The sequence below is a fragment of the Leopardus geoffroyi genome, chromosome A2, assembly GCF_018350155.1.
Source record: "Leopardus geoffroyi isolate Oge1 chromosome A2, O.geoffroyi_Oge1_pat1.0, whole genome shotgun sequence".
NCBI lineage: Eukaryota > Metazoa > Chordata > Mammalia > Carnivora > Felidae > Leopardus > Leopardus geoffroyi.
The window spans coordinates 13,238,503-13,266,108 of NC_059331.1; the positions used below are offsets into that span (position 1 = coordinate 13,238,503).

The 27,606-nt window shown below is 53.6% G+C and overlaps 1 protein-coding gene across 1 annotated transcript; it reads left to right on the plus strand.

The window, feature by feature from the left end:
• Nucleotides 1-11,299: 11,299 nt before the first annotated feature.
• B3GNT3 (UDP-GlcNAc:betaGal beta-1,3-N-acetylglucosaminyltransferase 3) lies at nt 11,300-27,309 on the plus strand. The gene is made up of 5 exons (XM_045496585.1): nt 11,300-11,354; nt 21,738-21,831; nt 21,951-22,018; nt 24,100-24,698; nt 26,332-27,309. Exons 2-5 carry the CDS (start codon nt 21,806-21,808, stop codon nt 26,881-26,883), a joined length of 1,245 nt encoding a protein of 414 aa, XP_045352541.1. The 5' UTR covers nt 11,300-11,354; nt 21,738-21,805; the 3' UTR covers nt 26,884-27,309.
• Nucleotides 27,310-27,606: the final 297 nt, after the last annotated feature.

Sequence of the window (27,606 nt, forward strand, 5' to 3'; positions counted from 1 at the left end):
ACGAGGGTCCTAATTGGTCGATTTTAAAGTAAGGACATTTGTTGTTTTCTGATTGGGCGTCCTTTGTCTGTCCTTTGGCGGGAAGGCTTTGTCCGTTAATTGTGGCGGGAGAGAAAAAAGGGGAAGGGGGAAGGGGAGGAATGTGTTAAGCAAGCAAGATTACAGAAGCGAGAGACGCCAGTTAGTTTATGTACAATCACTCATTTCATTACATACCAGACTACATTTAGGAAGGTTTACAACCCATTCTACTACACAGCGGGTTACATTCAGGAAAGGTCTCACAATGCTCATAGCAAACAGCAAGCAAAACAGACTTCTCAGCAATTGTATTTCTTATCAAAGATCCATAATAAGCAGAAGAGAGGACTTAGCTTTAAACTAAGGCAGGGCTGTCATTTGGATTGTTCCTTTCATTCTTTCACGCACTATGTGTGGCCTTTTGTGTCTGGCTTCTTCCACGCGCCGTGTTTTTGAGGTTCAGCCATGTCGTAGCGTGCCAGCGCTTTATTCCTTGTTATGGCTGAGTAATAGTCCATTGCAGGGGTTGCTAACCTTAAAAATAAGACAGCAAATATTTTACCAGCAAAATGGGTTTATTCGAGCTCAACAGAGGAACTGCAACTTGGGGACACGAAAGCTACGGCAAAACCTAAGCATGTCCAAGAAACAAAGGAGAGGTATGTTGTTTCATAGAGGAGGAGGAAGCCGGGATGGGGTTGGACTAAAGTCCACTGGAGAGAAGTGGGAGTTGAGGGGACAATTTCTTGTAGGAGGTGCAATGCCCATCCTTTCCTGTTGGGGTCGCTAGTTGATGATTCTTTCCCCTCGAGGATTCTTCTGTCCTGAGTCTGTAATTGACCGTCCTTCCGGTCACTGACGTTGAGGGGTAGGGCTCCCTCTCCGGGGGCCACTTTTTGTTTGTTTTGGGTTTTTTGTTTCGTTTTGCTTTTGTTTCAAGGTTTCCTTTAAATTCTAGTTAGTTACCATGTGGTGTAAATTTGCCCAGATCTGAGAGTAGCCAACTAAAAATATTTATTGGCACAGGGGCTCCGAGCCTGAGACTTTTGATCTCGGGGTTGTGAGTTGCAGCCCCATAGTGGGTGCGGAGATTACTGAAAAATAAAATCTTTAGGGCACCTGAGTGGCTCAGTTGGTTAAGCGTCCGACTCTTGGTTTCAGCTCAGGTCATGATCTCATGGTTTGTGGGTTCGAGCCCCACGTCGGGGTTCTGTGCTGACATTGCAGAGCCTGCTTGGGATTCTGTCTCCCTCTCTCGGCCCCTCCCCTGCTCACTCTCTATCTTTCTCTTTCAAATATAAATAAACATTAGAAACAAAAGAATTTCTAAAAAAATAAAATCTTAAAAAAAAATTTATCGCGGGGCGGGGGGGTGGCGCCTGGGTGGTGCAGTCGGTTAAGCATCCGACTTCAGCCAGGTCACGATCTCGCGGTCCGTGAGTTCGAGCCCCGCGTCGGGCTCTGGGCTGATGGCTCAGAACCTGGAGCCTGTTTCCGATTCTGTGTCTCCCTCTCTCTCTGCCCCTCCCCCGTTCATGCTCTGTCTCTCTCTGTCCCAAAAAAATAAATAAACGTTGAAAAAAAAAAAATTAAACGTCTGACTCTTGGTTTCCGCTCAGGTCATGATCTCATGGTTCGTGGGCTCAAGCCCCAAGTTGGGCTCTACGCTGACAGTGTGGAGCCTGCTTGGGATTCTCTCTCTCTCTCTCTCTCCCTCTTTCTCCCTGCCCCTCTCCTGCTAGCACGCACTCGAGCTCTCTCTCTCTCTCAGAATAAATACACTTAAAAAATATTTTTTAATACAAATAATTTTAAAAATTAATGTATCGGCACCTATTCCAACAGGGGAGAAAAGTTCTCTCTATGGAGGCAAACCCAGAGTCGTGTATGCCTCCTGGAAGTCCCTGCTTAAAGCGGGCATGACAACAGAAGAGTGACTACGGCAAGAGTATGCTGAAGGAATTTACCAGATGCATTTGGGAAGATACGGGGCAGGCGACAGCTAGTGAACTTTTTGCAAAACAGCACAACTTCTAAGAAAAGGTATGCAGGCCGGCTCCGCGGACATCGTGGGGAAGTCGTCACGTCAGATGTCACCGGCTTCGGTTCTGGGAAGTCTTTACTTACGAGTCACCAGATGGTACGCAGGCCCAGCCAGGGTTAGACAAGTCACGTGAACCCATGCCTGTTCTCTGTGGCGTCTGGTGGCACAAGGGTGGTTAGCGGTACCTGAGAAGGGCCTTCCCAGCGAGGCTGAAGACCGCCTCCCCGGAGGTGTCTCTTCCAAGAGGTGAAATCACCAGGTTGGCAAGGGGTGATGCTCAAGGTCGTCGGCCCCCGGGGAGCGGGCTGTGAAAAGATCTTTCTACCACAGCAGGGTTAGTTTCTCCTAGAAGCTATTAGGGTTTCACAGTTTTGTTTTGTTTTTTTTTAACGTTTATTTATTTTTGAGACAGAGAGAGACAAAGCATGAACGGGGGAGGGTCAGAGAGAGGGAGACACAGAATCTGAAACAGGCTCCAGGCTCCGAGCTGTCAGCACAGAGCCCGACACGGGGTTCGAACTCACGGACCGTGAGATCATGACCTGAGCCGAAGTCGGCCGCTTAACCAACTGAGCCACCCAGGCGCCCCTACAGTTTTATCAACTGTAGGGCCAAAAAGACAGCGGTCAAGTGCACTGGACATCCTGTGACTATCTCAAAGGGTGACCGTCTAGGAGTTCCAGAGGGGGTGCACTTGAGATCTCAAAGACCAAGGGCAATGTTCTCGGCGCATTTGGAGAGTCTCTATGAATTTTGTGTCTTAAATTGAGTCTTTTTTTTTTTTTTTTTTTTTTTTTTTTAAATAACTTATATGGCCAACGTGGGCCTTGAACTCATGACTCGGAGATCAAGAGTCACATGCTCTACCTACCGGCCGAGCAGGCCGGGTGCCCCTTAAATCGAGTCTTAATGATGCTGTTAGTGTTTTCCACTGACCCTGAGGCTTGAGGATGCTATGCACCGTCAAAGTTAAACCAGCCAAACAGCGGACTGGTTGTTGAGGCACCTGACTGGTAAAATGGGTTCCCCGATTGTTATGGAGTTTGAGAGGAGTCCCCAGGTGGAGAGAATCTTTTCTTTTTTTTTTTTTTTTAATTAATTTTTTAAAGTTTGTTTTTTTTTTTTAATTTTTTTTTTTAACGTTTATTTATTTTTGAGACAGGGAGAGACAGAGCATGAACAGGGGAGGGTCAGAGAGAGGGAGACACAGAATATGAAGCAGGCTCCAGGTTCTGAGCTGTCAGCACAGAGCCCGACGCGGGGCTGGAACTCACGGACAGTGAGATCATGACCTGAGCCGAAGTCGGACGCTTAACCGACTGAGCCACCCAGGCGCCCCTTAAAGTTTGTTTTAATGTCAATTATTTTTGAGACGGAGAGAGAGACAGACAGAGACAGAGAGACAGAGCTCAAGCAGGAGAGGGGCAGAGACAGCGGGAGACACAGAATCCGAAGCGGGCCCCGGGCCCCGAGCTGTCTGCGCAGAGCCCGATGCGGGGCTCGAACCCACGAACCGTGAGATCATGACCCGAGCCGAAGTCAGACGCTTCACTGATTGAGCCACCCAGGCACTCCCTTTTTATTAATTTTTTAAATGTTTGCTTATTTTTGAGAGAGAGCGGGCACTGGAGAGGGGCAGACAGAGAGGGAGACAGGGGATCTGAAGCAGACTCTACACTGTCAACGCAAAGCCCGATGCAGGGCTTGAACCCACGAGCATCGGAAGCTGTATGAAATCCATTGTGCAAACAGGTTTCCCAGGATTGTATTTTGAACAGGTGAGACAAGCGAGATAGGCACTTTTGGTGGCTTTATTGCCATTCCCCACCAGCACTGGTTCATGGATGCTCTCATTTTGTCAAGAGACCAATGGCTTAGTGCCTATACAGTGGTAACTCGTGGGAATTTCAGGATTTCTGCTAGGGCCGAATTCCTTGGTCCAAACCAGAGTTCTCTCTTTTTAGCAAACCGACAATTATTAGATTCCCAATATTGTTTTTTCCTTTTCTGGAGCCAATTATTGGATGTCTCTGGTCAGTCGTTTCCAAATTATCGTGTGGGAGAATGTCCCTTTGGACCATGACAGAGGTTTAGCTATTGGCTTTCTGGAGAGCAGCATTTGGGGCAGAAACATCAGCGAGGTGGTTTATGTTGTCCTCCAGGGATTTGAGTCTGGAATGCCTGGCCATCTTTTTTTTTTTTAATTTTTTTTTTTCAACGTTTATTTATTTTTGGGACAGAGAGAGACAGAGCATGAACGGGGGAGGGGCAGAGAGAGAGGGAGACACAGAATCGGAAACAGGCTCCAGGCTCCGAGCCATCAGCCCAGAGCCCGACGCGGGGCTCGAACTCACGAATCACGAGATCGTGATCTGAGCCGAAGTCGGACGCTCAACCGACGGAGCCACCCGGGTGCCCCAGGCCTGTTGTTTTTTAGTAAGCCATATGGCGATTGAGCTTGAAGAGAGAAGTCTGGCACCCAGTTCTGCCAGTAGTCCTCCAGTCCAAGAAAGCCTTGTAATGGGCACTTATTTTCAGGTTTGGGGAAATTGAGGATGCCTTGAAGGCTGCCTGGATCCTAACTTGTTCTGAGATCAAGGGAGCGAATAGCAATTTTTCTTTGGAGGCTTTATGGCCCTTTAAGGTCACAAATGTTAACAGGTGGATGCTGTCTTTCTGTGAAGAGGTTTCAGAAGGGGAGCAGAGAGGCAACTCCTGGGCATATGGTAACAAAGCAGAACCTTCAGGAAAGGTTATGGTCATCCAAATCAGCTGCGAAGATTTGTGAAAAGTAAGAAGGACCCTCTGCGAAGCCGTAGGCATTCCTGCCCAGGTATATTTCCATCCTTCCCAAGTGAAAGCAAAAAGATATTGGCTTTCCTCATCAATTGCAATACTCAAAAAACTCACTGAGGGATGCCCGGGTGGCTCAGTGGGTCAAGCATCTGACTTCAGCTCAGGGCATGGTCTCACGGTTCATGAGTTCGAGCCCCGCGTTGGGGCTCTGTGCTGACAGCTCAGAGCCTGGAGCCTGCTTCGGATTCTGTGTCTCCCTCTCTTTCTGCCCCTTCCCCGCTCTCTCTCAAAAATAAATAATAATAGGGATACAGGAGTGCTGAGGCATAGGGGCACTTGTACCCCAATGTTTCTAGCAGCACTTTCAACAGTAGCCAAACGATGGAAAGAGCCTAAATGTCCGTCAACTGATGAATGGATAAAGAAATTGTGGTTTATATACACAATGGAATCCTGCTTGGCAATGAGAAAGAATGAAATCTGGCCTTTTGTAGCAACGTGGATGGAACTGGAGAGTGTGATGCTGAGTGAAGTAAGTCCTACAGAGAAAGACAGATACCATAGGTTTTCACTCTTAGGCGGATCCTGAGAAACTTAACAGAAACCCATTGGGGAGGGGAAGGAAAAAAAAAAAGTTAGAGAGGGAGGGAGCCAACCCATAAGAGACTCTTAAACACTGAGAATAAACTGAGGGTTGATGGGGGGTGGGGGGCAGGTGATGGGCATTGAGGAGGGCACCTGTCAGGATGAGCCCTGGGTGTTGTATGGAAACCAATTTGACAATAAATGTCATCTTAAAAAAATAATAAATAAATAAATAACAAAACATTAAAAAAAATTCGACAACTCACTGAATAAATCAATTACAGGGGCGCCTGGGTGGCGCAGTCGGTTAAGCGTCCGACTTCAGCCAGGTCACGATCTCGCGGTCCGTGAGTTCGAGCCCCGCGTCGGGCTCTGGGCTGATGGGTCGGAGCCTGGAGCCTGTTTCCGATTCTGTGTCTCCCTCTCTCTCTGCCCCTCCCCCATTCATGCTCTGTCTCTCTCTGTCCCAAAAATAAATAATAAAAAAAATGTTGAAAAAAAAAATTAAAAAAAAAATCAATCAATTACAGAGGAAAACATTGGCTTTCAGTGGGAATGGGTGTCAGAGAACGGGAGCCACAGGGTGCTGAGGGGTGACAATGCCATTTATTGCTCCGAGGTCCCGGACAAACCTCTGCCCTTGGCCTGTTGGGTTTTCTCTCAGGCAAAATAGGGGTGTTACAGGACGCGTGCAGCGGATAATGAGGCCATGAGCCTTGTAGTCCTCTATCGTGGGCCCGATGATAGGCTTATTATCATTATATATCATTATTTATAGGCTACTCATTAATTCCAGGGAGAACTTTTAAGGGAGCTATTTGAATCTCGCCGCGAGGTGCTGTGAGTTCGGTGGCCATCAGTTGAAGATCTGGCCCGGGGAAGAGGACGCAAGCTGTTCCCAAAGGGACAAGTGCTCAGTGCCCGCAGACTCCACGGGTCGTGCTGTCAGACGCGGAGCAAATAAAAGATGTCAAAGGGTCCTCTGGTCCACCTGCTGGGTGACTTTGACTACCACTGTCAAATGCGAGAGTTATATCCCCCTGTCGGACGGAAGAAATCCCAGCGTGGTACTTTTCTGAGAAATCTGGGCCCAACACATGAATGGGAGCAGAGGGGCTAAGGAGAAAAGGGTGTGCGTCTCTCAAAGGGCGCAAAGGGGATAAGTTCAGAGACAGGAACATGTTGAAGGCTAGCAGAGCCCCGGACTACGTGAACTGCTCTCTAGTCCTCCCAGGCAGGGGCTGCTGGAGAGCAGCGGGGTTGAGCTCTAAGGGTGGCTCTGGTGTCCGTAAGGACACAGAGAGATTCATTCCCCAACTGGAGACAGGTTTCTCTGAGCCAGTTAAGAGGGAGGACTGGGAAGAACCCGGTGCCTGAGAATTAGAAGGGTGTTGGAAAGGCTGGCTGGGGGCTGAAGGCGCCTGGGCACTTAAATTGGTAACAATCTTTTTTTCCAATGTTCTAGCCCTTGGCAGTAATAGGGGAAAATGGCGGGGCGGGGGTGGCGAGGGAGGTTGGTGTGGGTTGGGGGCCTTCATTTGCTGGAGCTGAAAATTGAGAATTAGCAGGCTTTCCTCTGGCTGACTCATCTAGGATGCCAGAGAGGTGGTTTGCCAAATTAACTAAATCTGGAGCGGAGACAGATTTCTCCTTCCATCCTGGTCCTTTTAACTGGTTCAGCCCATTAATAAAACAAAGGGTTGGGGCGCCTGGGTGGCTCAGTCGGTTAAGCGTCTGACTTTGGCTCAGGTCATGATCTCGCGATTCATGAGTTCGAGCCCCACATCAGGCTCTGTGCTGACAGCTCAGAGCCTGGAGCCCGTTTCAGATTCTGTGTCTCCCTCTCTCTCTGCCCCTCCCCTGCTCATGCTCTGTCTCTGTCTGTCTCAAAAATAAATTAAAAACATTAAAAAAAAATTTTTTTTAACAAAAAAACAAAGGGTTAAATGCTACCTGGGTGGATCCAACATCTAAAGGAAGACCAGAATTTTCTTTCAGGACAATTTAAGTGGCGCCCGGGTGGCTCGGTCGTGAAGTGTCTACCTTCAGCTCAAGTCACGATTTCACGGTCGTGGGTTCAAGCCCCACGTCGGGCTCTCCGCTATCAGGGCAGAGCCCACTTCAGATCCTCTGTCCCCCACTCTCTCCGCCCCTCCCTTTCTAGCTCTCAAAAAAAAATATGTAAGTAAATAAATAATAAAAAAAAAAAAATCAATTCGACATTGATTAAATGGCCCTGAACAGGTTCACCAGGCTTTTACGTACAAGCCTGAATTTTGTTCCAAAAGCTACTATAATTACTCAGTGGAGATTTCCAGCGAGAATTCTAGCATCTTGCCACAAGTTAGGGGTCTGTTTCTCCAAATCCCTTTCAGGATGTTCTCACCAGGCTCGTGTGTGTCATCCAGTGTTTGGCCTGGCCCTCACCACCAAGCATGTGGATTAATTGGTAAAAATCTCAGAAACCAGCTTGGTAAGTTTTGAATAACGAGGCTAAATTCATCAGCAAACCTATGGGGTTCCTCGGTCACCTTGGGAAACCCTGACCCTGGGGGCGCCCGGGTGGCTCAGTCGGTTAAGTACCTGACTCTTGATTTTGGCTCAGGCTGTGATCTCACCATTTAGGGGTTTGAGCTCTCACAGCAGAGAGAGCCTGCTGGAGAAATCTCCCTTTTTCTGACCCTCCCCTGCTCACTTGCTCTCTCTCTTTCTCTCAAAAAAAAAAAAAAAGAAAGAAAGAAAATGGGGGGGAACTTTTGCTCATAGTTCATACTTAATCCAGAGAACTGTAAGAAATTTGGGGTTTCTTTGGTTCCTCACTTTCATTATTATTTTTAACGTTTTATTTACTTTCGAGAGAGAGAGAGAGAGACTGAGCAGGGAGGGGCAGAGAGAGAGAGGAAGACAGAATCAGAAGCAGGCTCCAGGCTCCGAGTTGCCAGCACAGAGCAAGACACGGGGTTCGAACTCACGATCTGTCAGATCATGGCCTGAGACGAAGCTGGACGCTTAACCCACTCAGCCACCACCCAGGTGCCCCTATTTTATTTTCAAGTTTATTTATTTTTGAGAGAGAGAGAGAGAGAGAGAGAAAGCAAGTAACAGGCAGAGAGAGAGGGAGAAGTGCGGAGCCTGATGCAGGGCTTGAGTTCACCCAACGCGAGGCTCGAACTCACGATCCAGGAGATCAGACCGGAGCTGAAGTGAAGCCGGATGCTTAACCGACTCAGCCACCCAGGCGCCCCGGGACTGCACTTTCTAAAGTTAAAACCGGCCGGGGTCCCAGTAAGGGGAGCTCACAGCATTTTGATGACTAAGATCCCATTTCTTAGAAGTTTCCTCTAGAGCAAGAAGAAAAACTCCTTAACAGCCCAGCTTCAATAGGAATAGCCCAGTTCCAGAAGGAATCGGAACAAAGGCCAGTACAGTTCCAATTGGAGCAGCTCAGTTCCGAAAAGGTGGCAGCCCAGAGGCGTCAGTTCCAATAGGAACAACCTGGTTCCCGAAAGGATACAGACCAAAGGCCAAATGAGTCCTCTCAGAAAAGACAACAGATCCTGAATGAAAACCCGGAGAGCTCAAAACACACAGACAGCAGAGCTTAAAATCCAGGAGAGACTTACCCTCCATGGTTGGGAAGAAAGTATTAGGGCTCCGTTGGCTTTGTGGGTTCTGGCACCTCTTTGCTTACCAGCCTCAGGATTGTTGGGGTGGGGGGGGTTCTTCTCTGGATCCCACTTGTGATCACCAAATAATGTTAATCTTAAAAATAGGGGCGCCTGGGTGATTCAGGTCGCTGAACATCGGCCTCTTGATCTCAGCTCACTTCATGACCACGGGGTCCTGGGAGCAAGTTCCGTGTTGGTCTCTGTGCTGAGCATGGAGACTGCTTGGAAGTCTCTTTCTCTCTCTCCCTGTCTCCCTCTGCCCCGCGCTCTCTCTCTCTCTCTCTCTTAAAAATAATTTTTAAAAATAAAATAAAAATTAAACAGCTGGTTAGTTTACCAGCAAAATGGATTTATTCGAGAACAGCAGAGAAATCACAACTTGGGACAAGCAAGCTCTGGCATAACTACGGGCATGTCAAAAAACAAAGGAGAGGAGGAACAGTTGTTTTATGGAGAAGGAGTTAGTTGGTAGGGGTTGTTTTGAACTAAAGCCCATTGGAGAAAAGCAGAAGTTCAGGGTGATTGACGGCATTTACTGGCTGAGTTTGACACGCTTACTGGTCGAGGGCCAGGGGTAATTGATCCCCTTTAGGGCCTGCCATTGATAATTCTTCCCTCTTGATGGCTCTTCTGTTGGATCTGTAATTGACAATTCTTCCTGCAATTGACGAGTGGTATGGCTCCCCCTTCCCAAGTGACCTTAGCGAGGTTTCCCTTTATTAACTTTCACAGAATAGACACTGTGTCCATCCACTGGTCTGTTGATGGACTCTGGAGTTGTTTCCACCTTTTGGCTACCGTGAATAGCCCTGCTAGGGACATGCATGTACGAGGATTTGCTTGAACACCGGTTTGCAGTTCTCTTGGGTAGCTACCTACCAGGAGAACTGCTTGGGTGATGAGATACTTCCTTCTGGGTGCAACGTGAACCCAGGCCCTGCAGCACCCTCATCTGCCCGGGAAGATTATGGAGTCACTCCTGCTATCTCCATGCTTCCACCTTCAGACCTGGCAGGCCTCAGTTTCCTGCAGCCACTGGGGCTGGGCGTGCCTCAGCTGACTTCCTCCACCCTGATTCTGAACCCAAGATGACACCTAAGTAAGTTTCCAGGGCAAGGGATGCAGGAAGTGTCTGTTGCAGAGGGGATGGGAGGGGCCGCTCCCTCCAGATCAGGCACCTGATGCCAGCTCCTTGTGGGGCCCATGAATTCAGAAAACCCAAGGGACCCCATAAGGTAAAAGCAAGGAACCTAAACTGAAACCTGAGCTGACGCTCCCCACCCCCAACCCCGGGGGGGGGGGGGGGGCGGGGAGAATTGACCTCAAAAGGCTCCAAAGTTACAGCATTTTTCCTAGCAAAAAAGTGTGGGTGGGCACCCAGTGCAGCATGAAATGCCCACGTTTGGTGCAGTGACATTTGATGCAATGGCCCTTCATACCCGCAGTGTATGGAGGTGACGCACGTGCTCTGTGTTGACCCTGCTCCCCAGACCTCTCCCAACGAAAGGAGCCAGGGCTTAGTTCCTCCATTTTCCGCGGCAGGAAACTGAGGCACACCCACCCAGGACGCGGCCCCCTTTCCTCCTTGGGGCGGGGAGGCAGGGGGTGACTCGAACCATCACCTGGTTCACACCTACGGAACTGGTTCTCCCCCAAACCAGAGCTCCCGACCCCAACGTGTCAAGACTAGAAATTTCAGACGCGGCGTGAGGCAGGATTCGGATCTTTACCAACCCCAACCGCAAGAACCTTCAAATCCGACTTCCAACTTCCAGAACCTCTCCCATCCCGAGGGCTGTGGGTTCAGGACAGGCTTTCGGGTTGCGGAGTCTTCAAACCCCTTGCAGAGATCCGAGGAGCCCCTGGGCTCAACCTGCTTTGCTGTCGCCCTTTCCATCATCTCTTCATCGAACACAGGGTGGATCAACCCTGCACGGGGCCCCGTGCCAGGGGCTGGGAAGGCGCTGCTTGCACACCTCCGGGCCGCGGGGAGCTCACTCTCTGGCTGGTGGGGGCGGGTGGGGGCGGGTGGGGGGAGGGCGGGACCCGGCGGGACCCAATTGGGGTTGAGAGCCCCGAAGGGGCGCGGAGGAGGTGGTAGAGGACGGTTCCGGTGGAAGCCGGCGGGCAGAGGTGAAGGGGCGGGGGCGGGAGGGGAAGAAGGGAGGGGCCAGCGGGGTGAATTTCTACTGGGCTATTAAGCAGCTCGGCCAGGCTCGGAGAGGGGAGCCTGGAGGGAGGTGAGGCTGGGAGGAGGCAGGAAGGAATTAAACCTGGGTGGGGGGGGGGGGGGGGCGGACGGAGGAAGGTAGGCGGAGGCTCGCGCGCAGGTGAAGCTCTCCCTCCTGCTCGCAGCGCAGAGGAGCCAAGAGGTCAGAGGCTGGACCGTGGTCCGGGGTGAGTGTTGGGGGCCCCTGTGGACCTGGCGGACCTCCGGGGTGGGGAGAGGAGAAGTCGGGGCTCTAGGGAAGCCCAGGCAGGTCCCTGGGGTCGGGTCTCCACCGCGCTTACCCTCAAGATGCCGGGAGATCCCGGAGCCCCAGGTCTCAATGACTCCGTGGCCCTCACCCATCAGTGATAGTCGCCGCCGGCATCTCCAAGACCGGCTCGAGCCTGGCGGGCAAGGAAGCCTCTCCTGGCACTGTCCCGTCGCAGCTCTGGACATAGGGAGGCGTCCCTGGACCCCTGTCCCCACTCCCCGACGCCCACTTCCCAGGAAAGGGCTGAATCAGAATGGAGAAGTGGAGGGCGCTCTTCAGGCTCCGGCTGTCACTCTTAACTGTCGTCGTTTGTGCCGAGATTGTTGGCACACTGATAGGGTCTGGCAGGAAGAGCACCCTGGTGCCCAGGCTGGGGTTTTTATTGTTTCTTGAGGGAACCACCGCTGACTGCCAGCCTTCCCAGGCGCTGGGGACCTCAGCTCACGGCTCCCTCTGGGCTTCCCAACCCTCCCTGTTCCGCCAATGCCTGGCTCTGTGGCCTGGGCAGGGTGCCCCTGGTTTCTGAACGCACCTCAGTGTCACCTCCCTGACTGACTAGGACAATGACTCAGCTTCCATTTGGTTGCCCGAGATGTCCGGCCAGCGGCAGTTTTTATGACGGGGGCCCCCTGACCCCTGGGGGACCTCAAGAGAGTGACTTTGGGTCTCTGAGTTTCCGTTCCCCTATGTGTGAAGGTGGGGCGGGTTGGAGGGGACTGTGGGGAGGGTCAAGTACATGGGCTCGCACAGCAGCCGTGGAGGGAGTGGACATCCAGGGAAAGCCAGCTGTCGCTATATTAAGTATTACTGTATCATTAGCCACCCTTCCAGGTTCCCCGGGGGTGCAAGTTGTTTTATGGCCATTTTTCAGATGGGGAAACTGAGCTCTCCCACTTCCCCTCCCCCCCAGAGCCTCCTGTAGTCCAGCTTTGGGGCCAGCCCTGGGGCTACGGCGTCCTCACACCGCCCTGCGGGTTCCTAAGGCGGCCACCCGGCCAGGCAAGGGCTGAGGAGTCTAGAGAAAGAGGTGTGGACCCTGCGTCGGGCAGCGGGGGCCCCACTCAACCCAAGTGAGAGGATTGTTCGTCCAACCCAGATGGGTACCTTTCCCTTTCTCCCTCACCCGTCGGGTGTGGCAATTCCTTCCAGGTGCCCTGGGTGTGGGGGAACCAAGGAGGGGCCTCGAAACGTCCCTTCTCCAGGCCAGAGCTTGAGGGATTCAGACAGGCTTCCTTGGCCCAGGAACCCCAGGGCTGGGCTAGGTGAGCCTTGGAGGAGGAGGGAAGGTGTTACTGGACGCCTTCTCTTCCTGCCACTGCCTCTGAGGCCCAGAGTGGGACAGTGACTTGTCCCCCCACTCCCCCATGAATCAAGAAGGCTACCCACTGTGATCCGGCCCCCTGATGGGAGTGTGGCTCAGCTTGATCCCCGTCATGGGGAGCTCACTACCAGCACAGCAAACTAAAGGAAGCCTCATCAGGCAGGGATTGAGGTCCCACGTGACCTTCCTTGGATGAGGGCTCTGTGCCTCAGTTTCCCTATCCGTAAAAAACCAGGCCAACAAAGCCCTCCCTGCCAGTCGCAGGTGTGGTGGGTGGAGAGCAGGTGGTCCAAATGGGACCACACACAGGGCTTAAGAGGTGTTAACAGGTATTAACTCTAATCTTGACTGAAGGAGGGCATGAAGGTGTGGGGGGCTTTCGGGAGGCCCCCAGAGGAAGGTCCCATGAGACCTCGATTCCTCCATCTAGGAAACCAGTCCAAGGATGTCCTTTGAGGCTCGGCTGGGGCAGGGCCGGCGTTTAGTTCGAGGCCGCAGGTCCCCACCTGGCCCATCCCACGTACCCTGAGCAGTTTCTGAGGTGGGCTCTCCCAGGTCACCTCCTCCACGGAGCCATCCTCGACGAGCCCTTTTTTCCTGCCCCCCGCCCCCCCCCCCCCCAGCCGCTCTGCTTACAAAAATAACTTCTATTTCTTGCGAAAAGGGACCGGTCCATCATTACTGGGAGGCCTAGCTGGTATGAAATCAGTGATCAGGGTCCAGCAGATCAGGGTTCAAATTCTAGCAACCACTCTTGGCCTTGGTTGGCCGTGTGACCTCTGGTGGGGGGCGGGGGTGAGCGCTCCCTTTCTGGGCCCAGCTCAATCACCTGGGAACCGGAGATTAGGTTTGCCTGGAAGGTAGTTCACGGGCTTCACAAGGACAGTCACGCCCAGGCCTCACACCCTCTCCTGCAAATACCCTGAGTCCCACCCTTGAGTCTCTTCCAGGAACTTCTCTAGAAAGTTGTCGCATTCACTGCCTTTCTGCCCCTGATTCACACATCAGCTCCGTGAGCACGGGCGTTTCTTGCAGTCATCTTGGCCGCGTGCCCAGAACGTATACCAAGGGCATGGCACACACTAGGTGCTTGGCGGTGGCTCAGCAGTCACAGCGTGTATGTGACAACGGTCACCGACGCTGATGTTAACTGGTCCTTGTTGGCGCTTCCTAAATGTGTGGTTTGGCATACAGCCTGTCTCAGGACCCCGGTCGCCACACGCACAACTGGGGTTCTCCTGTCACCACCACCCCCCCCTGCCCCTCCCCTTGCCTTCTGGAAGTCCCAGAACGTTCCATGCCCTTTTCAGAATCCCAGCTGAGCCTTGTCAAGTTAAGTACAGCATGAGGAAGACCCCAGTGAGGCCGGTATTCATTCGCCTGCGGGAAGTGAGCCATGGGTTAGCAGCCGACAGCATCCGGCTTTGCAGATGAGGCCCAGAAGGGACCCGCTACCGGCCCCGGGTCCACCGATGGGGCCGCCACAGCCGACTTCGGGGGCTGTCGGTCTTCCCGGCTGCTGGGCGAGGGTTTTAGCCCTCACTTCTCTGATTCAGAAACTGAGACCCAGCGACTGGGGCAGGGAGTGTGTCTGACGGGCCCGGAGAGCGGTCCAGGACTCACCCTCTCCGGGCCTCAGTTTTCGTCATCTGGAAAGTGGGCGCATCACGCGGGGAATCCCCTTGATTTGATGGGACCCTCCAAGCCCGTGTCAGGCGGGCCCGCCATGGTCTCACAGGAGCAGGCGTCCTGAGCAAACGAACGAACGAATGAATGAATGAATGAATGAATTCTGCTGAGTGGGCAGCCCCTTCTGTACTTCCCGTGTCTCATCAATATTCAGTGAATCCTTAGTATTTAGTGCTGCGCATTTGTGATGAATCGTGGCCACCCAGCGACTGTATATTTTAGTCTCAGGACCCTTCAGTGGCTGGTTCATGTTCATTGTCATTTGTGTTAATGTTCACTCATGCATCACGAATGCGAACGTGTTCCGTCGTATATTAGAACTCCTGGGTGCTTCCCGCGTATTTAGCCGGTTCTTGCTCATTAAATGTATCATGAATATTTCAGCGCTGCGGAGATTTGGCTCTTTAGTGGATTAGTACCTCTTGGTCCTGTCTCTGCTCTACAGGCACTTGCTAACTCACCGTGACTGAATCGCCGTCGTCCCCCAAGGCCTGTAGGACAGACGGGGCCGTGGCACCTGTCACATGCAGCGGGCTTTGGGCTGAAATGAGGCATGAGGAAATTGTTGATATGTGGGCCGTTGTCCAGTGAGCGTCACATGGGGACACAGCTGTCGGGGGCGAGACCCCTGGCCCCACCTCTGGGGCTCCAGGCCGGTTGGGGAGATAAACAGGAGAGAAGTGAGTAGATTTCCCACGTGCAGTGGTGGTGAGAGCGGCAGAGAGAATCAGAGCCGGGGGCAGGGTGTGTTAAGCTGGGAGGTTGAGGCCCTTCTGAAAAGGCAACATTGAGGGCATCTGGGTGGCTCAGTTGGTTAAGCGTCCCACTTCGGCTCAGGTCATGATCTCGCGGTTTGTGAGTTCAAGCTCCGTATCGGGCTTTGCAGTGACAGCGAGGAACCTGCCTTGGATCCCCTGTTTCCCTGTCTCTCTCTGTACTCGCGCGCACTCTCTCTCTCTCTCTCTCTCTCTCTCTCTCTCTCAAAGATAAACATTAAAAAAAAAATTAGAAGGCAGCATTGGGCTGAGCCTAAAGATCAATGGGGAAAGAGCAGAAGTCAAGCAGGTGCAAAGGCCCTGTGGCAGGGCTGAAAGAAGCTGACAAGGCTGGAGCAGACCAGGAGGCAATGGTTGTTAGGGGCGGGGGAACAGGAGCTGAGAGGTCCCATACCTGGCAGCCACACCCCAGAGGGAGGCTCTTGGATCTTGAAAACGTTGAAACAAGTGGCTTTTCCGTGTATACTAGAAGACGCAGGCTCTGGGTGATGGCGAAATCGCACCAGTGTCTGGAAGGCAAACGGCCAGGAGCAGGATCAGCTGTTCTGGCAGTGAGGGTCCCTGAGAGTCAGCCCAGACGTCACTGCTGCGACTCTGTCCACGGCCGCTGTGTCTGATCTGCAGGGAAGAAGCATGAAGGAGGCCTTGCCGTGGGCAAGCAGTGGAAAGATGTGCTCCTCCATCAAATACCTGCCGGGCCTTCCTGGTTTACCTGCCATCGTGTCCCCACAGCTCTTGGCTGGACACCACACCGAAGTCAACCACTGCCCCAGAACATCCCATGGGAAAGGCTCCCAGGCTTTGTACACTGTTCCTCCCGATCCTTCCTTCTCTGCCTCCCATGGGCTTTACCCATTGATGACTCCCTTCATCGTCTTTCCTGAATCCGCTCCCCTCCCTGCACCTCGCTGACCAGCCCCTGTCCAGGCCCCCAGATTCTTCTGCCTGGTTGCTGCCTGGCCTCTACTCCTGCCTGATTGTCCTTATCCCCTCCGTAGCCACAGGGGGCTTCTTAAAAGCATAAATCGATCTTTTCCCTCTCCTGCTCAACACCCCCTCCGTGGCTCCCGTTGCCCCTCACATGTGCCAACATAAGAGGTTCTTCGTGGCCTGCCCCATTTCCCCCCACCCTCCCCCTGGCATGGTCTGACAACCCACCATCGTCTCCCTCCTGTCGCCCTGTTCCAGCCACAGGGCCTCCCTCTCTCTGCCTTCGGCACCTTACATTTGGGGTCTGACCCTTTGCGCTTGCTAAGCCCTCAGCCCAAGATGCCCTTCCCCCAAGACTTTGACCTTTTTATCTTTCCTTATTGTCTTTATTATCCTTCAGGAGTTCCCAGGCTGATCAGGTGCCCCACCCATGGGCCCGCCCTTCTCCCACAGTGTTAATCAGGATGCTACAAAACGAATTCCCTCCTTCCGGTGTTAACGTCGGAAGAAAGGGGCTGGTTTAGTTATACCTGTTCATAGGTTTCACTCGCCTGTCTGCACCCAGGGTGGCCCAGCAGCGGAGTGTTGGCTGACCTGGGCTCCGGTTGTCTGTCCTTTGTCAGGTGTTTAAGTGCGTGATTCCTTTGACAGATTCTGGAAGGCTCTGAGGTCCGGGTGGGGAATCTCCCAGAAATTCTCTACGTCTCGGGAAGAATAGGATAGACGGACTCCACCCGTCGGAGTCCTGGGCTCCAATTCTGCTTCACGCTGAGTCTCAGTGTCCCCATCTGCAAGCAGGGACTCTAGGGGCACCTAAGGAGCCAGTACAGTGACGAGGTCACTGAGTGGTTACCACACAGCCAGTGTGGTTAAAGCCAAGCCCTTTAACACACAATTCCAAGTGACCTCGTTGCGGGTGGGTGTCGGGGGGCTCAGCACTGCCTCGTCCCAAGGGAAGTGGCTGGCCAAGGTCAATTTGGGGCTGAGGTTCAGCAACGAATCGGGCTTTCCCACTCCTTGTTCGCATACCCTCTGTGGCTTCCCCCGACCTCCGGGAGATAGCCCACTTCTCAATTTGGCATTCAAGGTCTTTACAGGGTCTGGCCCCACTCCCTAGCCTCAGAAATCACCCCCTCCCCAAATTCTGCTTTTCAGTAAAATAAACCACAGACGATACCTTGAATAGGCCTGTTTTCTTTCCCTTCCATGCCTTTCCGTTTGCTCTTTCTTCTACCTGAATTCCCCTCGGTGAGCTCCTATGCATCCTTCAAAGCCTTAGCTTCAATATCCTGGTCCCTTCTTCTGGCCCCAGGCCTGATCCCACATGTACCTGGATTTGTCTCCCCCACATTGGGAGCTTCTGGAGGGGCCGGCCCCAGGGTTGAGGCTTCTCAGGTTCCCCAGACCTATTTCTTGAATGAATGAAAGAATGCGTGAATTGGGGCGCCTGGGTGGCGCAGTCGGTTAAGCATCCGACTTCAGCCAGGTCACGATCTCGCGGTCCGTGAGTTCGAGCCCCGCGTCGGGCTCTGGGCTGATGGCTCAGAGCCTGAAGCCTGTTTCCAATTCTGTGTCTCCCTCTCTCTCTGCCCCTCCCCAGTTCATGCTCTGTCTCTCTCTGTCCCAAAAATAAATAAACGTTGAAAAAAAAATTTTTTTTAAATAAAAAAAAAAAAAAAAGAAAGAAAGAATGCGTGAATGAATGAACGGTTTTCATATTATCGGTTTTTGGGGGCTAAGAGCTGCTGAGACCCTTCTCAGGACTGAAGGACCTGGAGACAAAGCAGGTTGTTTCTGTGGTGACATGAGGTACCCACTGGGCCACCCTGGGATCACTGTGAGCTCCGCCTCCCCATCTATGAAACAGGGGTGGTGATTTCCCCAGGGTTATTCAAAGCCCATGGACTTCACTGAGTTAGCAGCTGTTTGGACTTCTGTAAATCCAGTCATTCCGTACAATGAGGACTGGAGGGGGTGGACAGCAGGGCCTTGGGTAGGGGTCAGGGAATTGGACCCAGGCCTGCAAGGAGTTTCTTTCTCACCAGCTACCTGGCCCACCCAGCAAAGACCTCAGGCTGCCGCTCAGTAGCTTGGAGGAAGTAATAACCAAACCCACAAGGACAGACCCGTGACTACCTAAGGCACCACCCGCAGCGGCACCCAACAAGGTTTACTAGACCAGTAAGTCTTCTGTGCTCTCAGCCTTGCTGACAGGGAGGCCCAGAAGTTCTTTCCTCTGCCTTGGTGGATGGCAAAAGGAAGGGGGTCTTGGATGCATTAATGGAGGTCTATTATAGGGAGGAGGGGAAGTGGGTCTCCCTCCTCTGCCTCGAACTTGAGCTCTCAGACCCTAATCAGGAATCTCATGGGGGCTGGGCTGGTAGGGTAAAGTAGCAGAATCCCTCCGTTTAATTTTTCTTTTTTAGTGTTTATTTTTGAGAGAGAGAGAGACTGAGTATGTGTGGGGGAGGGGCAGAGAGAGGGGGAGACACAGAATCCTAAGCAGGCTCCAGGCTCTGAGCTTATCAGCACAGAGCTAGATGCAGGGCTCGAACTCACAAGCCTTGAATCATGACCTGAGCTGAAGTCGGACGCTTAACTGACTGAGCCACCCAGGCGCCCCAGAATCCCTCCATTGAGAGAAACCTTAGACCTGGGGAGAAAAAAATGGGGAAGGCGGGTGGCTGTCGGTTAAGTGTCCGACTCTTCGGTTTCGGCTCAGGTCACGATCTCACCGATGAGGAGTTTGAGCCCTGCTTGGGATTCTCTCCGTCTCCCTCTCTCTCTGTACCTCCCCTGCTTGTACTCAGTCTGTCTCAAAAATAAACAAACTTAGAAAAAATAACAGTAGAGCGCAAAACTCCTCCATATGATGAATTTGTATAAAAACCCATCGCAAGGTTTTGTGTTCCACCCTGAGTCTCCACTTCCAGTCTTCCCTCGTTTTGAGTTCTCTGTTCTGGGTTTCTCTTGGTTTAGACCAGGATATCTCAGCCTTGACAATGTTAACGTTTGCGGCTGGATGATCCTGCAGGATGTTAATTGCAACAGCATCCCGGCTTCCACCCACTTAATGCCATTAACAGCGCCATGCCTCCACCCTTGGCAAATGGTAAGGGCCAGGAATGTCTCCAGATGTTGCCAAGTGTATCTTGGGGACAGAACCACCTGTTTGAAAATCCCTGATTTCAGCTCTAAACTGCAGATGGCGGGGGGTGGGGGGGGGGTGCACCTGGGTGGCTCAGTCGGTTAAGTGTCCGATTTCAGCTCAGGTCATGATCTCACCATTAGTGGGTTTGAGCCCCGTGTCGGGCTCTGCGCTGACAGCTCAGAGCCTGGAGCCTGCTTTGGATGCTGTGTCTCCCTCGCGCTCTCTGCCCCTCCCCCACTCGCACTCTGTCGCTGTCTTTTGGAAATAAATAAATGTTAAAAAAAAATTTTTTTTTAAATAAAAAAATAAAGTAAAAATAAACTGCAGGTGGGGAAAGGGGTGAATCACTTTCTAAGATTTTATGGGCCCTTAAGGAGAGGGTCTCTTGCCCAGGAGATAGGTTCTGAGGCGTGCCGTTGTTTTCCAGGATCTGTGGGTCTCCAGCCACAGGGGTGGCCCAGGAGGACATTGTGGCGTTTCTAGTCTGATTTCCTTTCTGATGACCTGGGCTTTCTATTACAGCTCATGAGGTTTTGTCTTGTTTTTTCTGTCCTTTTTCTTTTTAAAATTTATTTATTTATTTTAGAGCGAGCGAGCATGAGCAGGGGAGGGACAGAGAGAAAGGGAGAGAGAGCATCCCAAGCAAGGTCCGCACTCTCGGTGCAGAGCCTGACTCGGAGCTCGAACTCACGAGCCACGAGATCGTGACCTGAGCAGAAACCAAGAGTCAGAGGCTCAACCCACTGAGCCACCCAGGCACCCGTTTTCTATCCTTGTAGCTCGGGGTTTCCCTGGGAACCACACCTTTCCCGTCGTCCATCCTAAACTCAGGCTTCTCTTCAGTTCGGGAAAATGTCCTTCCGGGATTCCATTCACTCTTGGGCCTCATCCATCGGTGCACGGTTTTATCCCAAGGTTATTTGCCTTTTGGGGTCTCCCAGACCTGCCTTCCAGCAGCCTAACCACCGCCCCCGCCCCCAGGCCTGGCAGCCAAGCTGGCATGTCGCAGCGACAAGACAGGCCCTATGCCACCCGCGGACAGGGTCCTGAAGCTGCTGAGGCTCCGCCAGCTCCGTACACCTGCCCTTCCCTCCCCTGCGACCTTGTCCCCAGACCTCAGCCACCCTGGCTCTTCTCTGCCACTCGCATCCAGCTGGCATGCCCGCCAGACCTCAAAAGCCACACCTGCCACCAGGCCCCATTTCCTCCTGTGCCTTTTGTCACCTCGTGTCATCTCAGTGAGGTTTTAATTTGGCGTTTGTTCGCCCTCAAGAGCGAGGGTTCCATAGTGGAGACGGTTAGGTACCCCGTGCCTGTGGAAATCCGGCGTTCATTCGTTCCTCGTCCGTTCAGCACCCATTTAGCGCCTACTGCACACCAAGCACAGTTCTGGGGGCTGGGAATAAGATGGTGACCGAGACAGGAGCTCAGGAGATGGATGAGAAACCATATATATACTTTTTAATGTTTGGCTTGATTTTTGAGAGAGAGTGTGAGTGGGGGAGGGGCAGAGAGAGAGAGAGAGAGAGAGAGGGAGACACAGAATCCGAAGCAGGCTCCGGACTCCCGAGCTGTCGGCACAGAGCCCGCGGCAGGGCTCGAACCCACGCACCGCGAGATCACGATCATGACCTGAGCCGAAGTCGGACGCTGAAGGGACCGAGCCCCCGGGGGGGCCCTGAGAAACAACACATTTTTCAAGTTTCATCATATATTTTAGGAGATGTAAAGTGCCGTGGAAGAAAAAAAAAAAAGTAGAACAGGGTCGGGGACCAGGGCTGCTAGTGAGATAGCGTGTCCTGAGGAGGGCACGTTGGAGCAAAGACCAGAAAGGTGTGAGGGAGGGAATTGTGTGCACGTCTGGGGAAGAGTATTCCAGGCAGAGGGAATAATCTGTGCAAAAATCCTGATGCAGGATCATACCCAGCGTGTTTGAGGTTAAAACCCCCACAAAAACACTCTTACGTGGGGTTAATTCTCCCCGTTTTACATGGAGGCTCAGAGAGGGCAGGCTTCTTTTCCAAAGTCACACAGCAGAGCCTGTGGGGTAAGATCTGAGCCCTGTTTCCGGGAGACTTCTGGCCGGAGGGGCTTGGCCGGGCAGCGTGCAGACACATTAGGGAAATGGCCTCGCGGATCCAGGAGGAAGGCACCCTTGCCGGCTCTAGATGGAAATGGGAAGCCGCTCTCTTCTTTGCTTCCAGGCCATAGCCGGGTGGGGTCGCTTGGGGCAGGGGGAGCCTTCCGGAATCCACTGACTGTCTCACATTTTCCAGGTGCCGGTGGGCAGAACAAAGAGACCCCAGAACAGCACAGGCAGCCTGAGGTAAGTCCTGAGGTCCACATGTTCATTCAACAAACACTCGTTGAATGCCCACTGGGTGCCAGGTGCTGGGAGCTCCCTTCATCCTTGCACAGTCCTGTGAGTTGGAGGTGGCTCAGATGTCCCCTTTTATAACTGAGGAAACCGAGGCCCAGGGTATAGAGGGCGCACGGGGAGTGATGGCAGTGGGATTGAAACCTAGGAGTGGGGCTCTGGAGTCTGTACCTCTCTGGGGTGAGTCACCACGACACGCATCTGAGAATGGGTGAGTCCTGCCTTGGGTCTCATCCAGGAGGTTCGTGCTGCGCCGGAAAACAGACCTTCGCATTTAGGACTCAAAAACACTAGAGACACTACCTCTCCAGACGAAAGGACGTTAAGGGAATCCAGGGAAGCCCGGGAAAGGGATCTGGAAGGGAGACCGAGGGCTCTGCCTGGATACGGGGAAGGAAGGCTTCTAGGAGGAGGCGACATGAGAGCTGGGGTTTCGAAGGATGAGTCAGAGTTTACCAGAGAGAACCTTCACGAATTTACTTTTATTCATGAATTTATTCATTCAAACACTCCCTGCTTCCCCCCTGTGTCTGCCCCCTGCTGGGCAATTCAGGGACCCTCAGGAAGTCACCAGTCTTAGAAAGACAAAGCTAAACGCAGACACCCCCGTGGGATCAAGACTGGACCAGAGAGGGGTAGACAGAGCTACAGGTGCCAGACAGAATCAGGAATGTTCCCGAGGGGTTAAAGAGGGCTTCCCAGGGGCGCCCGGGTGGCTCAGTCGGTTAGGCGTCCGACTTCAGCTCAGGTCACGATCTCGCGGTCCGTGAGTTCGAGTCCCGCGTCGGGCTCTGGGCTGATGGCTCAGAGCCTGGAGCTTGCTTCCGATTCTGTGTCTCCCTCTCTTTCTGCCCCTCCCCCGTTCATGCTCTGTCTCTCTCTGTCTCAAAAATAAATAAAACCTTAAAAAAAAAAAAAAAAAGAGGGCTTCCCAGAGAATGGATCGTTAAAGCTGGGTTATAAAGGAAGAATATGAGTTTGCTAAGGATCGTAGCTTCGTTTGAAATGTGCTGGGCCTGAGGGATCTGTGGGGAGCCAGGTGCCATACTAGGTCACAGGACCATTAAAAATAGTCCAGGGGAGGGGCGCCTGGGTGGCGCAGTCGGTTAAGCGTCCGACTTCAGCCAGGTCACGATCTCGCGGTCTGTGAGTTCGAGCCCCGCGTCGGGCTCTGGGCTGATGGCTCAGAGCCTGGAGCCTGTTTCCGATTCTGTGTCTCCCTCTCTCTCTGCCCCTCCCCCGTTCATGCTCTGTCTCTCTCTGTCCCAAAAAAATAAATTAAAAAAACGTTGAGAAAAAAAAATAGTCCAGGGGCAGGGCGCCTGGGTGGCGCAGTCGGTTAAGCGTCCGACTTCAGCCAGGTCACGATCTCGTGGTCCGGGAGTTTGAGCCCCGCATCAGGCTCTGGGCTGATGGCTCAGAACCTGGAGCCTGTTTCAGATTCTGTGTCTCCCTCTCTCTCTGCCCCTCCCCCGTTCATGCTCTGTCTCTCTCTGTCCCAAAAATAAATAAAGGTTGAAAAAAAAAATTAAAAAAAAAAAAATAGTCCAGGGGCGCCTGGGTGGCTCAGTCAGGTAAGCGTCCAACTTCAGCTCAGGTCACGATCTCACAGTTGACAAGTTCGAGCCCCATGTCAGGCTCTGTGCTGACAGCTCAGAGCCCGGAGCCTGCTTTGGATTCTGTGTGTATGTGTGTGTCTCTCTCTCTGCCCTTCCCCTACTGCCATGCTCTGTCTCAAAAATAAACATTAAAAAAAATTACAATGAATAAAATAAATAAACATTAAAAAAACATAGTCTAGAGAATGTCGGTGATGGTGTGTATCAGAATCCTAGAAGCTCGGAGCTTCCTAGTGGGGCAAGTGAAAAGGGAAGCAGGAAGCATCCTCATAGCTCTCAACGGATAAAGCGGGAATTCTTTGGGTTTCTGGGCCATTTCTGAGGCAGGGACGTGAGGAAGACCAGGTCAAAAGCGGGGGGGATTGCGGGCACACCGAGCCTGGGAGGCTCACCTTGGCATCTCCAGGCCTCGGTTTTGTCTGTAAGGATTTAATCCCCCGCAGGGCCCGGGCACCTGTCAGAGCCAACGTGGGTTGAGGGGCGGGAGGAGGTGTGGGGTGTGGGGGGGATAGGAGAGGGTGCGTTTCGATATCGTACCGACCGGAGCGACTGTAGGGCTGCACCCAGGTGTTGGGGTCCACAGGTACCTCAGGGAAGGTGCTCGACCCATCTGGTATCTTCAGTGCCTGTCACTCCTACCAGGAACCACCAGGCCGGCCAGGATGAGATGTTCTCGGCCCCGCAGCACAGAGGTGGCCCTGCCTGTAGCTCTGAGCATCGTCACCCTCTTCTTCTTCAGTCTGTACATGTCATCGCCTGCCTTCCAGAGCCTGAAGGAGCCCCGGGACAACCCCGTGGCCCTGACCTGGCCCTCTCTACCCTCTCGGCCCGCCCCGCGCCCCCCGCCCGCCCCCTGCAGGGCCAACGCCTCCGTGGCCACCCTGCCCAACTTCGAGGGGCAGCCACAGCAGGTGCGTGACTTCCTGCTGTACAGGCACTGCCGTGACTTCCCGCTGCTGCAGGACGTGCCCCTGGGCAAGTGCGCGCCGCCTGTCTTCCTGCTGCTGGTGATCAAATCCTCGCCCAGGAATTACGAGCGGCGGGAGCTGGTGCGGCGCACTTGGGGCCGCGAGCGCCAGGTGCGGGGTGCCCAGCTGCGCCGCCTCTTCCTGGTGGGGACGGCCCCTAACCCCCTGGAGGCTCGCAAGGTCAACCGGCTGCTGGCGCTGGAGGCACAGGCGCACGGCGACATCCTGCAGTGGGACTTCCATGACTCCTTCTTCAACCTCACGCTCAAACAGGTGAGCCCGCGGGGAGTCACCTGATGAGGGCCACCCCCTCCTCCCTGCCCCCTCACCACCGCCTCCTCTGAGGGGCCCGGGGGCCCAGAAGTCCCCATCCATCCTTCCCCGCTTTCTTCGCTGCCCTCACGGCGATCGGCGATCCGAGTCGCTAAGGGAGGCGCTAAGGGAGGCGCTAAGGGAGGCGGGGAGAAAGGGCAGGGTGACCCAATGCACAAGCCCGGCTGGCTCTCGGAGCCTGAGGCCCTAGGTTTGACTGCTTGCTTGGTAATCATTTACCACTCGGGGCTTCCGTTTCCTCATAGTTATCAAGGAAATGGGATTGCTTGGATCCGCCCACCTCCCTCCCAGGGCTGTTACGAGAATTACAGGAGATAATATTTACAAAGCTTCTAGAGCAGTGCCAGATGTTCAAATGACGAGCGGGGGTTCGGGGCGCCGGACGGAACATCTTGTTGACTTGTTCTGTCTCCCTGTGAGGCCCAGGTCTGTGCCACGGGTGCTCAATAAAGACCGTTTTGGTGGACCAGAACCCACAAGAAGTAGAGAGAACCCTGCCTTGACCCAGATAAAGGAGTAGGCCTTAGGTGAGCCTCCCAGGCTCGGTGTGCCCGGAATCCGCCCCCCCCCCCCTTTTGACCTGGTCTTCCTCACGTCCCTGCCTCAGAAATGGCCCAGAAACCCAAAGAATTCCCTCTTTATCCGTTGAGAGCTATGAGGATGCTTCCTGCTTCCCTTTTCACTTGCCCCACTAGGAAGCTCCGAGCTTCTAGCGTTCTGATACACACCATCGCCGACATTCTCTAGACCAGAATTAGAATGAGATTAGAATTAGAGGCTCTGAGGACCTACCCAGGAGTCGAAGGGGACCCAGTGTAGGTCCCCGCTTACAGTTGGCACAGACGGGTCTGGGCTCAAGACCTTAAGTTGCTACGTATCTGTTGTGTGACCTTGTCCAAGTCACTTTATCTGCAGAGCCTCTATTTCCTCATCGGTAGATGGGGTTGAAGACCACCCCTGCTTGCAGAAGAGACTCCAGGCAGGGCGGTGCCTGGCATTGCAGCAAAAGTTATTACGGAGGAAACTGAAGCTGAGGCGGTTAGAGGGCCAGAGCCTCTCAACCTGCCACGTTCTTCATTCAAAACACAAAAGCATGTAAAAATGTCAATTTGACAAATCTGAATCCAGTACCTACGAAGCGATGACCCCACACTGGGTGCTCGGGAGATAACACGGGAGAGACACAGTCCACCCCCACCCCAGGGGAAGCCTAGAGTCTGGTGGGGGAGGTAGATGTTAAATAATAGACAGACGAGTAACTATTTACCAGCAGTGCTTGGCCAGGCAGAGTCAGAAGGAGCTACAATAAATGTAAATGTGACAATTTTCCAGCACTTGTTGGCGCTTTACCGAGCATCATCTCCGCAGGTCCCCAACACTCCCGGAGACAGGTCCTCTGATGAGGTCTGTCCGGAAGGTTGGAGACTGAAGCTCAGGGTGGGGCCTCAAACCCATGCTAGTCTGGCCCGGGGACGCAGCCTCGTCTGGGCTCCTTGGGCTGGGCGGCCGGCCGGGACCCACAGCTGATTGCCCCAGCCCTCAAGCTCATGTGCCCTGTCCGCCTCGCCTTCAGGTGCTCTTCCTAAAGTGGCAGGAGACTCGGTGCACCAATGCCAGCTTCGTGCTCAATGGGGATGATGACGTCTTCGCACACACAGACAACATGGTCTCCTACCTGCGGGACCATCATCCCGACCGCCACCTCTTTGTGGGGCAACTGATCCACAGTGTGGGGCCCATCCGGGTTCCCTGGAGCAAGTACTATGTGCCAACAGTGGTGACACAGGAGGAGCAGTACCCTCCCTACTGTGGGGGGGGTGGCTTCCTGCTGTCCCGCTTCACGGCCACTGCCCTGCGCCGGGCCGCCTCCACACTGGACCTCTTCCCTATCGATGATGTCTTCCTGGGCATGTGCCTGAAGCAGGAAGGTCTGAAGCCCGCCTCACACGGCGGTATCCGCACAGCTGGCATTGGGGCTCCCTCGGCCCGCATATCCTCCTTTGACCCCTGCTTCTACCGGGAGCTGCTGTTGGTCCATCGCTTCTTGCCATACGAGATGCTACTCATGTGGGACGCCCTGAGCCGACCCAACCTCACCTGTGGCCAGCAGATGCAGGTCTACTGAGGTGGGATCAGGGCCCGCAGCCTCTAGGCTCTGGTCTCCACCCCCACTGGAAGGGGCTGCGTCTTCCTCCCGGGAAGCAGAAAGCTCTGTTCTCCCAAGTGGGCCGGGCACAGCGGAGCGCCAGGGCGGGTTTGATGAGCGACTAGTCTAGCTGGCAAACTCCTAGACGTCCTGCAAAACCCACCCGGTCCTCGAACCTGTGTTCTATCATCCTCCCTAGCCTCTCAGCTGAAGGGGGACAATCTCTTCCCAGGGCAGCGAAGTGCAGAAGCACTTCTGAGTCAAGGTCCCATTTCCCAGCTCCGACCTTGATCATGGGACGGACCTTCCGTGGTGGCCAAGCCCTCCTTGGTAGTAAAGCCACAGTGGTTTAACGGTAGGTGAGTTCCAGCCATGGTTCACGGTCCGTTGGGAACCCTAGGTCCACGTGGAGCTGAAGTGAGAAGTATTTGGCTGGCTGGGAAAGGGGTTTTGTTCCCTCCCTCTGCCTCTCCCCCCCCCCCCCACACCCCGGGGTCTCTGCCCACCTCTGACCTCGGATGGTAGAAGGGGCTGGAGAGCCCCGTGAGTGGGACCACCCCCCTCCCTGCTCTAACGGTGGAAATGTCGGGCAGAGGAGGCAGACGGCTGTCTGACTCAGGCTGTGAGAGCTCGGACTTCCTGGAGTCCCCGAGAGAGCCCAGCTCCCATATTTGTGCTCCCCCCAGATCCCGGGAACGAGAT

Excerpts from the sequence above, each read along its gene's own strand:
- B3GNT3 (XM_045496585.1), top strand. The coding sequence starts at position 21,806 with ATGTTCATTCAACAAACACTCGTTGA. Across the intron at positions 21,832-21,950 it reads ATTCAACAAACACTCGTTGA|CGCACGGGGAGTGATGGCAG; the intron begins ATGCCCACTGGG and ends GGGTATAGAGGG. Across the intron at positions 22,019-24,099 it reads GGAGTCTGTACCTCTCTGGG|GAACCACCAGGCCGGCCAGG; the intron begins GTGAGTCACCAC and ends CACTCCTACCAG.